The sequence below is a fragment of the Panulirus ornatus genome, chromosome 28 (genome assembly GCF_036320965.1).
Source record: "Panulirus ornatus isolate Po-2019 chromosome 28, ASM3632096v1, whole genome shotgun sequence".
NCBI classification, from domain to species: Eukaryota; Metazoa; Arthropoda; class Malacostraca; order Decapoda; family Palinuridae; genus Panulirus; species Panulirus ornatus.
This window is the reverse complement of record NC_092251.1, coordinates 16,672,861-16,689,730: the sequence shown is the minus strand read 5'-3', so window position 1 is coordinate 16,689,730 and position 16,870 is coordinate 16,672,861. Positions and strand designations below refer to the sequence as shown.

The window sequence follows — 16,870 nt, the reverse complement described above, 5'->3', positions numbered from 1 at the left end:
GAACCAATCACTTTCCTCTCTTCCTACATGTACACGTGCCTTACATCCTTGATAAAAACTTTTCACTGCTTCTAACAACTTACCTCCCACACCATATATTCTTAATACCTTCCACAGAGCATCTCTATCAACTCTATCATATGCCTTCTCCAGATCCATAAATGCTACATACAAATCCATTTGCTTTTCTAAGTATTTCTCACATACGTTCCTCAAAGCAAACACCTGATCCACACATCCTCTACCACTTCTGAAATCACACTGCTCTTCCCTAGTCTGATGCTCTGTGCATGCCATCACCCTCTCAATCAATACCCTCCCATATAATTTCCCAGGAATACTCAAGAAACTTATGCCTCTGTAATTTGAACACTCACTTTTATCCCCTTTGCCTTTGTACAATGGCACTATGCAAGCATTCCACCAGTCCTCAGGCACCCCACCATGAGTCATACATACATTAAATAACCTTACCTACCAGCCAAAAACACAGTCACCCCCTTTTTTAATAAACTCCACTACAATACCATCCAAACCCGCTGCCTTGCCAGCTTTCATCTTCCGCAAAGCTTTTACTATCTCTTCTCTGTTTACCAAATCATTTTCCCTGACCCTCTCACTTTGCAAACCACCTCGACCAATACACCCTATATCTGCCACTACTATCATTAAACACATTCAACAAACCTTCAAAATACTCACTCCATCTCCCTGTCACTTTACCACTACTTGTTATCACCTCCCCATTTGCCCCCTTCACCTATGTTCCCATTTGTTCTCTTGTCTTGCGCACTTTCTTTGCCTCCTTCCATATCATCTTTTTATTCTCCCGAAAATTTAATGATACTCTCTCCCCCAACTCTCATTTGCCCTCTTTTTCACCTCTTGCACCTTTCTCTTGACCTCTTGCCTCTTTCTTTTATACATCTTCCAGTAATTTGCACTATTTCCCTGCAAAAATCGTCCAAATGCCTCTCTCATCTCTTTCACTAACAATCTTACTTCATCATCCAACCACTCACTACCCTTTCTAATCTCCCCATCTCCCACCTTTTTCATGCCACAAACATCTTTTGCAAAAGCCATCATTGCTTCCCTAAATACATCCCATTCCTCCCCCACTCCCCTTACTTCCTCACACAAGTCTCCTTTCTAAGCTCACTCACTCTCACCACTCTCTTCAACCCAACATTCTCTCTTCTTCTCTGAAAACCTCTACATATCCTAACCTTTGCCTCCACAAGATAATGATCAGACATCCTTCCAGTTGCCCCTCTCAGCACATTAACATCCAACAGTCTCCCCTTTAAGTGCCTATCAATTAATATGTAATTCAATAATGCTCTCTGGCCATCTCTCCTACTTACGTATGTATACTTATGTATATCTCTCTTTTTAAACCATGTATTCCTAATCAACAGTCCTTTTTAAGCACACAAATCGACAAGCTCTTCACCATTTCCATTTACAACACTGAACACCCCATGTACACCAATTATACCCTCAACTGCCACATTACTCATCTTTGCATTCAAATCACTTATCACTATAACCCGGTCTTGTGCATCAAAGCTGCTAACACACTCACTCAGCTGCTCCCAAAACACTTGCCTCTCATGATCTTTCTTCTCATGACCAGGTGCATAAGCACCAATAATCACCCATCTCTCTCCATCAACTTTCAGTTTTACCCATATCAATGTAGAGTTTACTTTCTTACACTATCACATACTCCCATAACTCCTGCTTCAGGAGTAGTGCTACTCTTTCCTTTGCTCTTGTGTACATGAGTGGATGGGCAAATCTTAGTCTGTTTCCTGGCACTACCTCGCTGACAAGGGAAACAGCGATTAAGCATAACAGAATAAATAAACAATCTGTTTGTGAATTCCTATGGGTGATATGGGGTCATCTAGGATAGGAGTAGTAAAAATAGTGTTAGTATCATCAACAGAAGGCTCTATAATATCAGGAGGGTTAGAACATTTCCAAAAAGAGCTTAAAATTCTTCATCACTTGGGCATTCATTATCCATATGACTTTACACAATTGATAACCCTTCCAATCAATTGCTCTCCAAACTCTCAAGTCATCGTCATGTTGTCATAATATTTCCCATCTACCTAGATTATTTTCATGGTGTTGGTTGAACCTCTTTCATCTGACAACCTTGGGACCTTGCCATTGCTGGACCACAGAAAATGCTGGAAAACAGAAATTACTCCTTAAGGGAACCCTATGTAAACATATTCATTTCACATATGTATAACTATATCATCAAAGGTAGAAAAAAGCTTAGAATAGGAAATAATATATTTTTTCCATACTATACTTAACAGCTGCTTCCCGCACCAGCGAGGTAGTGCCAGGAAACGGACAATGAAATACCTATCCAACCATATATACATACATGCTTATACAAATACATTTCAACTCGCTTGCCTTTATCTATTCCCAGTGCCACCACGCCCCACAGGAAAGAGCATCACCACCCCTTGCATCAGGGAGGTAGCACCAGAAAACAGACAAAAAAGGCCACATTCGTTCACATTCAGCCTCTAGCTGTAATGTGTAATGCACTGAAACCACAGCTCCCTATCCATTTCCAGGTCCAACAGACCTTTCCACGGTTTACCCCAGATGTTTCACACGTCTTGGTTCAGTCCATTGTCAGCAAGCAATCTTGGTATACCACATCGTTCCAATTCACTTTATTCTTTGCACACCTCTCACCCTCCTGTATGTTTAGGCATGGTTGCTCAGAATTTTTTTTCACTCCATCCTTACACCTCCAATTTGGTCTCCCACTTCTCCTTCTTCCCTACACTTCTAACACATATATCCTCTTTGTCAACCTTTCCTCACTCATTTGTTCCATATATCCAAACCATTTCAACACATCCTCTTCTGCTCTCTCTATCACACTCTTTTTATTACCACACATCTCTCTTACCCTTTCATTACTTAATCAAACCACCTCACACCACATTTTGTCCTCAAACATTTCATTTCCAACATATCCACCCTTCTCCATACTGTATACACTTAAGACCTTCCACAAAGCATCTCTATCAACTCCATCATAAGTCCTCTTCAGATCCATAAATGCTACATACAAATCCATTTGTTTTTCTAAGTATTTCTCACACACATTCTTCAAAGCAAACATTTTCTGAAACCATACTGCTCTTCCAAAGATTGATGCTCCGTACTTTCCTTCACCCTCTCAATCAGTAGCCTCCCATACAATTTTCTAGGAATACTCAAAAACTTATGCAACTGCAGTTTCAACACATCTTTATCCCCTTTCCCTTTATACAATGGCACTATCCACGCATTCTGCCAATCCTCAGGCACTTCACCATGATCCATACATATACTGAATATCCTTACCAACCAATCAACTACACAGTCACCCCCTTTCTTAATAAATTCAACGTCAATATCATCCAAACCCACCACCATGCAGATTAAAAAGGCTGGTGATTGGTGGGATGAAGATGGAAAGTTCCCCGTGAAAAAAAAAAAGGCATTTAAGCAGCACTTACAGGGAAGGAGTGCAAATGATTTGGAGAAGTATAAGAGAATGCAGCAGGAGGTGAAGACGAAGGTGCAAGGGTTGAAAATGAGGTTGCATGACAGCTGGGGTATAGAGTATTACTAAAGTTTAAGGATAATAATAAGATGTTTTGTAAGGAGGTGAAGGGAGCAAAAGGGGAAGTGATAACAGGCAGTGATGGAGTGAGGAGATGGAGTGAGTATTTTAAAGGATTGTTAAATGTGTTTGATGATAGAGTGGCAGACGTAGGGTGTTCAGGTCAGGGTGATATGTGAAGTGGGAATCAGGGAGAGTGGTCTGGTGAAAAGAGAAGAGGCAGTGAAAGAACTGTGGAAGATGAAATCATGCAAGGCAGGGAATAGGATAGTATTGCACTTGAATCTATTAGGAAAAAGGGTGACTGTGTTGTTGAATGGTTGGTAAGGATATCTAATATATGTATGGATCATGGTGAAGTGCCTGAAGATTGGAGGAATGCATTTTTTTTCGTACATATTCGCCATTTCCCAAATTAGCAAGGTAGCATTAAGAACAGAGGACTGAACCTTAGAGGGAATATCCTCACCTGGCCCCCTTCTTTGTTAGTTCTTTTGGAAAACAAGAGGGGAGGATTTCCAGCCCCCCGGCTCCCTCCCACTTTAGTCGCCTTCTACGACATGCAGGGAATACGCGGGAAGTATTCTTTCTCCCCTATCCCCAGGGATAAATGAACAAATGCATGTATAGTGTAACTGTATAAAGGCAAAGGAGATAAAGTGAATGATCAAACTACAGAGGAATAAATTTGTTGAGAATACCTGGAAAATCATATGGGAGGGTATTGACTGAAAGGGTGAAGACTTGTACAAAGCATCAGACGGGAGGAGCTGTGTCATTTCAGAAGTGGAAGAGGAGGATTGGATAAGGTGTTTGCTTTGAAGAATGTGTGAGAGAAATACTTAGAAAAGCAGACGGATTTATATGTGGTATTCATGGATCTGGAGAAGGCATATGTTGAGGTGATGGACATGCTTTGTGGAAGTAAGCTTCTAGAAGCAGTGAGAAGTTTTTATCAAGGGTGTAAAGCATGCGTGCCGGTAGGAAGAAAGGATAACGATGGGATCCCAGTGAAGGCCGGTCTGCAGCAAGGGTGTGTGATGTCCCCTTGGTTGTTTAATTTGTTTATGAATGGGGTGATGAAAGAGGCAAATGCAAGAGTTTTTGGACAGAGGGCAAGTATGCATTCTGTTGGGGATGACAGGACCTGGGAAGTGAGTTGGTTGTTGTTTGCTGATGATACAGCACTGGTGGCTGATTAGAGTGAGAAACTGCAAAAGCTGGTGACTGAGTTTGGAAAAGTGTGTGAAATGAGAAAGTTGAGAGTAAATGTGAATAAAAGCAAGGTTATTAGGTTCAGCAAGGTTGAGGGACAAGTTAGTTGGGATGAAAGTTTGCATGGAGAAAAACTGGAAGAAGTGAAGTGCTCTAGATACCTGGGAGTGAACTTGGCAGCGTATGGAACCATGGAAGCAGAAGTGAGTCATAGGGTGGGGGAGGAGGAAAAGGTTCTGGGAGTGATGAAGAATGTGTGGAAAAAAAGAGTACTTTATCTCAGACAGCAAAAATAGGTATGTGTGAGGAATAGTAGTTCCAACATTATCATACGGTAGCAAGGCAGTGGCTATCAAAAGGATTGTGTGGAGGAGGGTGGATATGCTGGAAATGAAATGTTTGAGGATAATATGTGGTGTTAGGTGGTTTGATCAAGTACATAATGAAAGGGTAAGAGAGATGTGTGGTAATAAAAAGAATGTGGATGAAAGAGCAGATGTGGGTGTGTTGAAATGGTTTGGACATATGGCGAGAACGGGTGAGGAAAGGTTGATAAAGAGGATATATACGTCAAAGGTGAAGGGAAGAAGAAATGAGAAACCAAATTGGAGGTGGAAGGATGGAGTCCATATATACGTGCACACACATATACACAGGTGGGTCAGGATATAGTGTGATTTGAGGCAACAAAACTGATACAGCATGGGTACCTAAATCATTTCCATCTTGTTATCATGAGAGCTAATTGATACATTTGCCCAGTGAAGGCGTACCTGAGCGATAACCCACACCATGAAGCCCATGCTACAGTGCCTACCACATCAGTTCTCTATCAGTATCCACTGTGTAACAATGCCAATTACAACCACCTTCCTCTCCTTCTCAAATCCATTTGCACAAGCTTTCAAGTTTCTCCAGAAATGCTTTATTTCATCCTTACTATAAACAGTCTTCATATTCACAGATAATTACATTCTTTCCTACCACTCACACAACTCCTGATCCATTCTATCCATGCTCTGTAAAATCTTTCTATACTCTTGGTGATAGCACAAGTGCACATCCTTCTTTCCCTCTTCCCTGATAATTTCAATTCATTCCCATCAATACCACTCCTCCTTCCCACACCCTCCCATAACTTGCATCAATCTTTTCTATTTTCACTCCATACATCAAGAGTAAATAATTACAGTAAGAGGGTCAATGTGAGCAAATGGGGTCAATATTTGTTAGTTCCTGATACAAATTCCATAAGGTGAAAAATGGTGAACATGTGCTGTAAGCAACAATAAGAAAAAAAATATCATAATACAAGACAAGACTAAGGAGGTTACCATTCACAGGATACTTCAAAGGATATAGGACATTACACACCTAAACAGTTATGTTCTTGAGAATAATACTGCATCTTCTATTTCTATCACCAGGCCATTGCATGCATCTTGTGTGTTTTTGACAATAGCGAGACGTGTTACACATGTATAATCATAGTAATAGTCTCCATTTATTTGCTACTAAAGTATGAGTATGATAACTTTATGGTAACCTTGTAAGTGTGAAAGGGAATTGTGGATAAAAAACAACACTTTCCACAGAGTAGTCACCAAGTTCTGTGATATCCTGCTAGCTATTATCTAAGATTCAAGTTTGGACTCAATTATGTTTTTATAATTCATATGAAAGACATAAAGTCTAAATCTAATCTAATCCATTCGCAGGCAGGATAGCCATGAAAAACCTACATAAAATCCATCCTGACACAACTCCTAACTCATCCTTTGCTCCTACTGACATTTGCAACACAATTACAGGTCTTCTGTTACCTGTCCTTCCCATGCATCTAACCCTTTCCTTAGGAGGCTCTTTTATTTCCCTCTAAATCATCGTTACTCAAAACAAGGTATATTCACAATGCACATCATTAGTCAACAAAGGATGGCCACAGGCACTGTATCTTATCAAGCCTTCCTTAAAACTTCATATTTTTACACAGACTCATGGGGTTTAATATGAACGGCCTATTGCCTGAGTTTAACAGTTGCAAAAATACTAAATCAGGAGTCAAATTACTGACAAGCCAGCTGATGTTATCTCTGTTATGTTGCTTTTGCCATGGCAGCAGCGTGAATGCAGTGTGCTTACCACTTGACTCATATCTCACAGAATAACGTCTCTCTCAACTGCCTCTCATCCTACTGCCTGTCTTGCTTGCTGTATAATGCTATTTTACTTTCAGCAGTGAGAGGGTTAGGGAAAATGATTTGGTAAACAGAGAAGAGGTAGTAAAAGCTTTGCGAAAGATGAAAGCCGGCAAGGCAGCAGGTTTGGATGGTATTGCAGTGGAATTTATTAAAAAAGGGGGTGACTGTATTGTTGACTGGTTGGTAAGGTTATTTAATGTATGTATGACTCATGGTGAGGTGCCTGAGGATTGGCGGAATGCGTGCATAGTGCCATTGTACAAAGGCAAAGGGGATAAGAGTGAGTGCTCAAATTACAGAGGTATAAGTTTGTTGAGTATTCCTGGTAAATTATATGGGAGGGTATTGATTGAGAGGGTGAAGGCATGTTCAGAGCATCAGATTGGGGAAGAACAGTGCGGTTTCAGAAGTGGTAGAGGATGTGTGGATCAGGTGTTTGCTTTGAAGAATGTATGTGAGAAATACTTAGAAAAGCAAATGGATTTGTATGTAGCATTTATGGATCTGGAGAAGGCATATGATAGAGTTGATAGAGATGCTCTGTGGAAGGTATTAAGAATATATGGTGTGGGAGGCAAGTTGTTGGAAGCAGTGAAAAGTTTTTATCGAGGATGTAAGGCATGTGTACGTGTAGGAAGAGAGGAAAGTGATTGGTTCTCAGTGAATGTAGGTTTGCGGCAGGGGTGTGTGATGTCTCCATGGTTCTTTAATTTGTTTATGGATGGGGTTGTAAGGGAGGTAAATGCAAGAGTCCTGGAAAGAGGGGCAAGTATGAAGTCTGTTGGGGATGAGAGAGCTTGGGAAGTGAGTCAGTTGTTGTTCGCTGATGATACAGCGCTGGTGGCTGATTCATGTGAGAAACTGCAGAAGCTGGTGACTGAGTTTGGTAAAGTGTGTGGAAGAAGAAAGTTGAGAGTAAATGTGAATAAGAGCAAGGTTATTAGGTACAGTAGGGGTGAGGGTCAAGTCAATTGGGAGGTGAGTTTGAATGGAGAAAAACTGGAGGAAGTGAAGTGTTTTAGATATCTGGGAGTGGATCTGTCAGCGGATGGAACCATGGAAGCGGAAGTGGATCATAGGGTGGGGGAGGGGGCGAAAATTTTGGGAGCCTTGAAAAATGTGTGGAAGTCGAGAACATTATCTCGGAAAGCAAAAAATGGGTATGTTTGAGGGAATAGTGGTTCCAACAATGTTGTATGGTTGCGAGGCGTGGGCTATGGATAGAGATGTGCGCAGGAGGATGGATGTGCTGGAAATGAGATGTTTGAGGACAATGTGTGGTGTGAGGTGGTTTGATCGAGTAAGTAACGTAAGGGTAAGAGAGATGTGTGGAAATAAAAAGAGCGTGGTTGAGAGAGCAGAAGAGGGTGTTTTGAAATGGTTTGGGCACATGGAGAGAATGAGTGAGGAGAGATTGACCAAGAGGATATATGTGTCGGAGGTGGAGGGAACGAGGAGAAGAGGGAGACCAAATTGGAGGTGGAAAGACGGAGTGAAAAAGATTTTGTGTGATCGGGGCCTGAACATGCAGGAGGGTGAAAGGAGGGCAAGAAATAGAGTGAATTGGAGTCATGTGGTATACAGGGGTTGACGTGCTGTCAGTGGATTGAAGCAAGGCATGTGAAGCGTCTGGGGTAAACCATGGAAAGCTGTGTAGGTATGTATATTTGCGTGTGTGGACGTGTGTATGTACATGTGTATGGGGGGGGGGTTGGGCCATTTCTTTCGTCTGTTTCCTTGCGCTACCTCGCAAACGCGGGAGACAGCGACAAAGTATAAAAAAAAAAAAAAAAAAAAAAAAAAAAAAACTTTCAGCAGCTACTCTTCTGGCATGGTTATCTATTCTAGGTTCATCTGATGTTGTCTTCAACCATGAGTCTAATCTTTTGAATGCTTCTGTAGTCACTCCTTTGAAATTTCTTGGATCACCCAGATTTTCATTAAATAATCATTCCAACTTCCTTACGGGATGGTTGTTTTCTGGTTCAAAACACTGTTCTTTATTCCCTCTGCTTGTTGCCAGGCACAAACTATCATCTTTCCCTAAAATACTCAAGACTGTAAAGCTCTCTTAATCATTAATGGTAATTCAAATGCTTCAATCCATTTATCTTATTGATAAAATGTTTTTGTACTGTATCTTGTTTAATTCAGTTTGTTTTACTGGTGACCATACAACACAGTATTCATTTTCAACTTCAATTGTCTGTCTTTTGTTCTAAATGTTCTCAGTATCATAATGAATCCACCATTATTTGGCTTGAAAGCACTATATGTTCACCAAGTTCCTTGAATTCAAGTTTTTCACTTTTTCACTCTCTGACATTTGCTTCACACTGTATTTCTTTTCCTGAGGGGCCTCTGTATGAAGGCACCACAATACCATCAGCTGAGATCTTGATTCATCTGCTACTGATAAGTAAAACCTTACACAGCATATGAGTTGCACATAGAGAAGCATAAGACTCAACACTTTTCCCATCTTCACACACCTCCACAAAGGATAACTGTACAGCATTTACTGCCCAAGTCTACAACTAGCAAAAAAAAAATAAAATAAAAAATCAGAAGTCAAATAATTCATAATCCACACAATCAAATCTTTTCCATTTGGGTATCGGCTTAGACATGGTTAGGGAATCACTATCGTACGCAACTATGCTACCTAAGATTTTATTCACTGTCACTGAGAAAACAGGGAGTCAGGTCACTCTCAGTCTCCATTCTGGTGCTGACTGCTCAATGAAATTTTGAATGGCGCAGGTAGCACAAAATGATGGCATGACGATTCCTGATCCAGTGATTGGATGTTCTTCAGAACTTATCATCTTACAATTCTCATAGATCCAATATTAGACTGAGCGAATCACAGCAGCCACATCCAAAGGATCTATGAACTCAATAGTACCTATGATCATTCACTGCTTTCATTCTGTGAGAGTAGGATGCAACAAAATACCTTCCCTCAAAAATACCCTGAACATCAGTGTGAATTTCATTTCACTATTTGCTCAATAAAGATGAAAATTCAGATCCAACTAAACATAGTGACACAAGATGGCCATCCAGCTATTCAATGGCAAGTTTTGGAATGAAAAATCTTTGTTTCCACAGTAATTCTACCATCAACTTGTTACCAAGGGTAAATTGGCACTCACTGCACTCCTGTAATTTGGGGCAAGTGTTCAGTGTATAATATAAGGTGTTCCAAATGTCTGGAATCAGACAGAATTCACAGTTAACCTTCAGTTCATTAAATGTTCAAATTGCATGCCATGAACGTACATGCCCATACCAAGTATAATAAGTACAAAAATGCATATTCATGTCATGTAATTTGAAGATCTTTTCAACTAAAAGTTGGCTTTGAATTCTGTTTGTAATTCCAGATTTCTGAAACACCCTGTAGAGTATATCTAAACAACACAAGAAAACTACTGAACCTTCAGCTCATTAACAATATCATGATGAGACCTCAAGCAAATAGGAAAAAAATGTCTGACTGTGTATGGTCAATTCTCACCTGCCCATACGCCAGGGTTTAAGGCAGCAAAGGGGAAAGAAGTGATTCGTTTGGGGTTTTGTCTCCATTGTGGCATCTAGGTCCATTTCATCATCCAGGAAATTAAGAAGGAACATCATAAAATTATAGATGACATAAGCCTCATAACACTCTCTTGCAGCATCCAAATATGGTGCCATTGTTGGATATCCAAGAACCAGCCACTGAAAAAAATAAAGTATTAATCAGTCTCTTCAAAACTTCATTCAAGTAATGCAAATGAGTAATTGTTAGTGCTTATAAAACTGGTACTGAGCGGAGCAAGGAGGAGAGGTGAGCATTTTAGGAGCTGAATGAGTACATCAACAAATTTGATGCAAGGGATCAAGAAACAGTGATGGGTAATTTGAATGAGTGGGTGATGTGACAGTTTAGGATATAACTGGGAGGTATGGGGTAACCACTGTGAATGAAAATGCTGAAGAGCTTGTGGAGCTGTTTACTGAAATAGGATTGGTATTTGCTTATAAAGATATCTCTTAATTTATGTGTATTTTATTTATGCTATTTTTAGAATAACAGGCACAGTCCATTTACATCTTTTTTTTAAGCTACAATGGTTTAAAAATTGGAAAAATGCAATCATCATTCAGCTGGCAGTGCAGTGGTGTGGTGATGCTAGTGCCATGCGAGAAGCACACATATACACGGTGTGGATACAGTCTAAAGTCATCAAGTGCTACAGTATTTGGTCCTACAGCATACTGTACATTGCACATGTTTTGCCCTTTGCATCATGCCACCAAAGCATCTTTCAAGTTATGGTACCAATGACACTAAGATGCATCAGGCCATCACCACCGAGATTAAGATGTGGACTTTGTGAATCTACTTTACAAACTATTTGTGACAGTGCAGAGAAGATCTGGGAAAGTGCCAAGGGCAAAAAAGCAATAAGTGCATCTAAGATCTCATGTTCCTAAGGTTTAATTATGGAGTGAATGGAACGAATGATGAGTACATGGATTGAACACCAAAATCATGAAAATGTTCCCATAGGCATGCTTGTGATACAAGCAAAGGCCTAAGAGTATATATGTTGACTTGGTAGCAGAAGAAGGATCAGTGAAGACAATTCAAGGAAGTCCTGGTAGGTTCAAGAATGTTAGGAAAGGCTGCAATTGTCAAAAGATGGCTGGTGTGGCTGCTTCTGCTGATGTCGTTGCTGCTGAAAATTATCCAGGAACCCTTAAGAATATTATCAAGGAAAGTGGTTATTCTCCAAAGCAGATTTTTAACATGGATGAGACCAGATTATTTTGAAAGAGACCTTTGAGAATATAAATTTCCTTGTAGACCTCACTAGGATTCAAGGTTTATTTTCTGTGTTCATTAACAGAATCTATTGTATAATATGTATATTATAGTACTGTAATCTATATCTTCCTGATAAACGTACACTGTAGTTTTTCACTGCTATAATATTCGGTACTGTCTTCATAATAACCTAATACATATGTATTTGACTTACATGGCCATTTTCAAGAGTGTAACTATTGCCTACATTAAGAGGTCCCTATACCTGGTTTGAAAAGTGGAACATAAATAATTATATGTTGGTGAGTGGGGTTAATAGTAAGCAAGCATTACTGAATTATGACCTAATTGAAAGTAAATGAGCTACAAGGGGCAGCTGGTAGGATGCCTGATCACTTCTTGAAGGTGGTGAGCTTGAAAATCTGTTGAGGCTCTAATCACCTACTTATTAAAGAAGGTTATCTCAGCAAGCAAAACAACTCTTCCAGACATAGATTTGTGCACTGAATTTTGCACTTCCCTTTGAAGGCTGCCTGACAAGCCTGAGTGATTACCGAGTTGGCAATGTATGAAAATTTCTCCCCACAGTCACTCATCCTCCAGCCATGCCAATAATGGCATATTCTTGTAGGTTATCTAAAGGACCAGACAGACGAAACTGAATTACTTGTCAGTGATAAACTACATTTGTATTTTTTGGGAGTGATTTTATGGTGAGTCTTCTTGTACAGAAAGTTGACCAAGATGAGATGGAAGAAGGTGTTTCTTGCACAAAAGGTGGCAACACTGCCAGCACCCATTTCGCCTAGACAACACTGCATTTGAGTGTGTGGCTGGCCATTTTACAAACTGTTAAGATATTCCTGTTTTGGAAAAATTATCAATGAATCACACTGATTATATAGGTAATATCATCTTTTATATAAGAGGAAATTTTACAATAAGTTATTAGTTCTTTGGTGTAGGTTTTTTGGTTCAGTCCACTGACAGCATGTCAACTCTTGATAGATTGCTCTATAGCTAGTTTGCTTAAATTCATCTTCAATTAATTCCAGCAGGTTCACTTCTGCCCATTTGCAAATCATGTCTTAATGTTTCTGTATCTCCTTTTAATCAGTTTTTGATCCTATCATTTTGCTTACTCTTGCATCAAAGCTCCTTATGCTATCCTTTACCCTTCGTTGATGTCATATTCTTACATCATTATTATAAAGAGCAATCATACTTAAACTCTTCCTCATGGTACCCCAAACAGAACATCATCTACCTCTGACATGTTTCTGTTTGCTACTATTCTGAACTTTCTATTTGTTAGGAGCTCTTTAATCCATCTACCTATCTTAACCTCTATGTTTTGTTTGGCTACTTTCTGTTGTAAAATTCTGCGGTATATTTTTTGAAATGCATTTTCAAAATAAAGAAAAACTGTGTCCTGTCTCTTTGAATTAAACTTAAAATGTCATTGTATGAACCAACTGATGTTTATGTACTTTTCCCTTCAATACATCCATGTTGGCCTTCAAAGTGCAGCTGTTGTTTAGCAGACATTCTAATGTATGTCCTTTGATCATCTGTCAAAGACTTTTATTGCATGGGAAGTCAAGCTAACTGACCAGTACATTCTAGGTTTCAGCTTGGATCCTCCTTTGCAAACTGACATTACATATGCCATTAGGTGAATGTCTGCAATTTTGATTAATACAAAGCAATAAAAAGAAATTCAAACAGCAACAGCCCACTAGTCCCTTCGAGGCTGTTTGTGACAGTGAATTATATGAGAAACTCACAGATTAGTATGGTAGATGTAAAAGAAAAAAGACATCAGATCATCCAAAGAGAAAAATTTGAAAACTATCAATGAGATTTAAGAGGTGTGAATGATGTTAATTATGGACTTAAGGTGAAATACTCAAGCCCACTCAAATGTATTTATAGTCCTGCTTTCAACCACTCTAATTTGTAAATCATTCCATATATCAACAGTCCTGTTGAAGAAAAAGTACTTCAATCATTTGACGTAAAATGTTTACCCAAGTGTTTGCATACATTAACATCAGTGAAATAAGAAAAATCCAAGTCTTATGTAGCTTCTTAAATCAAGATCAACAGGCCCTTTGATAGTCTTGATACCTATATCAAATCACTACTTAATGTTCCCTATTCTATGTTAAATAGATTTAAGTCATTTAGTTGGCTCTCACAAGATTTGTTTCCCACTTTGGGAATCATCATATCAGTTCAATGGTGTACTCTCCATTCTACCTATGCCTTTTTACTGGTAGGGTAATCAACATTAGTCACAGATGTGGATGTACCAGTAAAGTGTAAAGAGGAAGGGTGATTTCCTTGACTTGAATTTGAAAGCCTTACCTAGGAATCTGAGAATTGTGTTTGCCCCTTTTTACTGCTTCTATGCAATGTTTACTTGACTTTAGGTCACCAGAGATTCTTTTGCCCATCTTTTTCCTCATCTACCTTTAGCAATTCAACAAAATTCATACTGTAGCTTATCTATCCATTTTCAATACTAATATGTAATATTTTAGACTTAATACTAAAATTCAGTTGCCACCTATAAACCCAGTCCATCAGTTTGTCTAGGCAGCTGAATCTGCAGACATTCATGTTCATTTTTAGATTCATTTCCCAGCTTAGTATCATTTGCGTACTTAGATATAATTATGCCCATAATCAATATCATTAATAAATATGAGAATGAGAGCCAATCCCAAGACTGAGCCCTGTGGTACACCACTTGTTACATCTAACCATTCTAAGGCTTTGCCATTAATTACAACTCTTGTCTATGGTCACTCAACGAATTTCCTATCAACTGAAGTACAATCCAGTCAACACCATGCCAATGGACTCCCGTGGTGTAGTGGTTAGTGTGATGCATTCATGGGCCGCCCAGGGTAAAGCGCATAGGTTGCAGCAGTTGGTCTATGGTCAACCTAGCTGTTCATACACCCCTAGGGGTGGCCAATAAAATAGGTACCTGGCTCTAATGGTTTGATCAAGTAAGTAATGAAAGGGTAAGAGAGATATATAGAAATAAAATGAGTGTGGTTGAGAGAGCAGAAGTGGGTGTGTTGAAATGGTTTGGACATATGGAGAGAATGAGTGAGGAAAGATTGACAAAGAGGATATATGTGTCAGAGGTGGAGGAAACAAAAAGTAGGAGACCAATTTGTAGGTGAAAGGATGGAGTGAAAAAGATTTTGAGCAATCAAGGCCTGAACACACAGGAGGGTGAGAGGCGGGCAAGAAACAGAGTGAATTGGAACAATGTGGTATACCTGGGTCAATGTGCTGTCAATGGACTGATCCAGGTCATGCGAAACATCTGGGATAAACCATGGAAAGGTCTGTGGGACCAGGATGTGGATATAGAGCTGTGGTTTCGGTGCATTACACATGAGAGCTGGAGAATAAGTGTGAACGAGCAGCCATTTTGTCTGTTTTCCTGGTGCTACCTCGCTAAAGCGGGGGAGTGATGCTGTTTCCTGTGGGGTAGGGTAGCATCAGGAGTGGAAGAAGGCAAGCTAGTATAAATATGCGCATATGTATATATGTCTGTGTATGTGTATGTTTATGTACATATGTGTGTATGGGCGTTTATGTATATATATGTGTATATGATCACATCGAAGGCTCAGACTGGGGTGTCTAAATGTGTGTGGATGTAACCAAGATGTGAAAAAAGGAGAGATAGGTAGTATGTTTGAGGAAAGGAACCTGGATGTTTTGGCTCTGAGTGAAACGAAGCTAAAGGGTAAAGGGGAAGAGTGGTTTGGGAATGTCTTGGGAGTAAAGTCAGGGGTTAGTGAGAGGACAAGAGCAAGGGAAGGAGTAGCAGTACTCCTGAAACAGGAGTTGTGGGAGTATGTGATAGAATGTAAGAAAGTAAATTCTCGATTAATATGGGTAAGAGGGAAAGTTGATGGAGAGAGATGGGTGATTATTGGTGCATATGCACCTGGGCATGAGAAGAAAGATCATGAGAGGCAAGTGTTTTGGGAGCAGCTGAATGAGTGTGTTAGTGGTTTTGATGCATGAGACCAGGTTATAGTGATGGGTGATTTGAATGCAAAGGTGAGTAATGTGGCAGTTGAGGGAATAATTGGTATACATGGGGTGTTCAGTGTTGTAAATGGAAATGGTGAAGAGCTTGTAGATTTATGTGCTGAAAAAGGACTGGTGATTGGGAATACCTGGTTTAAAAAGCAAGATATACATAAGTATACGTATGTAAGTAGGAGAGATGGCCAGAGAGCGTTATTGGATTACGTGTTAATTGACAGGCGCACGAAAGAGAGGCTTTTGGATGTTAATGTGCTGAGAGGTGCAACTGGAGGGGTGTCTGATCATTATCTTGTGGAGGCTAAGGTGAAGATTTGTATGGGTTTTCAGAAAAGAAGAGTGAATGTTGGGGTGAAGAGGGTGGTGAGAGTAAGTGAGCTTGGGAAGGAGACTTGTGTGAGGAAGTACCAGGAGAGACTGAGTACAGAATGGAAAAAGGTGAGAACAATGGAAGTAAGGGGAGTGGGGGAGGAATGGGATGTATTTAGGGAATCAGTGATGGATTGCGCAAAAGATGCTTGTGGCATGAGAAGAGTGGGAGGTGGGTTGATTAGAAAGGGTAGTGAGTGGTGGGATGAAGAAGTAAGATTATTAGTGAAAGAGAAGAGAGAGGCATTTGGACGATTTTTGCAGGGAAAAAATGCAATTGAGTGGGAGATGTATAAAAGAAAGAGACAGGAGGTCAAGAGAAAGGTGCAAGAGTTGAAAAAGGGGGCAAATGAGAGTTGGGGTGAGAGAGTATCATTAAATTTTAGGGAGAATAAAAAGATGTTCTGGAAGGAGGTAAATAAAGAGCGTAAGACAAGGGAGCAAATGGGAACTTCAGTGAAGGGCGCAAATGGGGAGGTGATAACAAGTAGTGGTGATGTGAGAAAGAGATGGAGTGAGTATTTTGAA

General features: G+C 39.9%; 1 protein-coding gene across 3 annotated transcripts in view; it reads right to left on the bottom strand.

Annotated features, from left to right (window-relative positions):
• The window catches only part of LOC139757868 (transmembrane protein 184C), a 229,380-nt gene that overhangs the window by 97,281 nt on the left and 115,229 nt on the right, over positions 1 to 16,870 (bottom strand). For all 3 annotated transcript variants that reach the window (XM_071678777.1, XM_071678779.1, XM_071678778.1), the window contains exon 5: positions 10,595 to 10,797. In XM_071678777.1, coding sequence (XP_071534878.1) covers positions 10,595 to 10,797 — 203 coding nt within the window. The remainder of the gene's footprint in view (positions 1 to 10,594; positions 10,798 to 16,870) is intronic.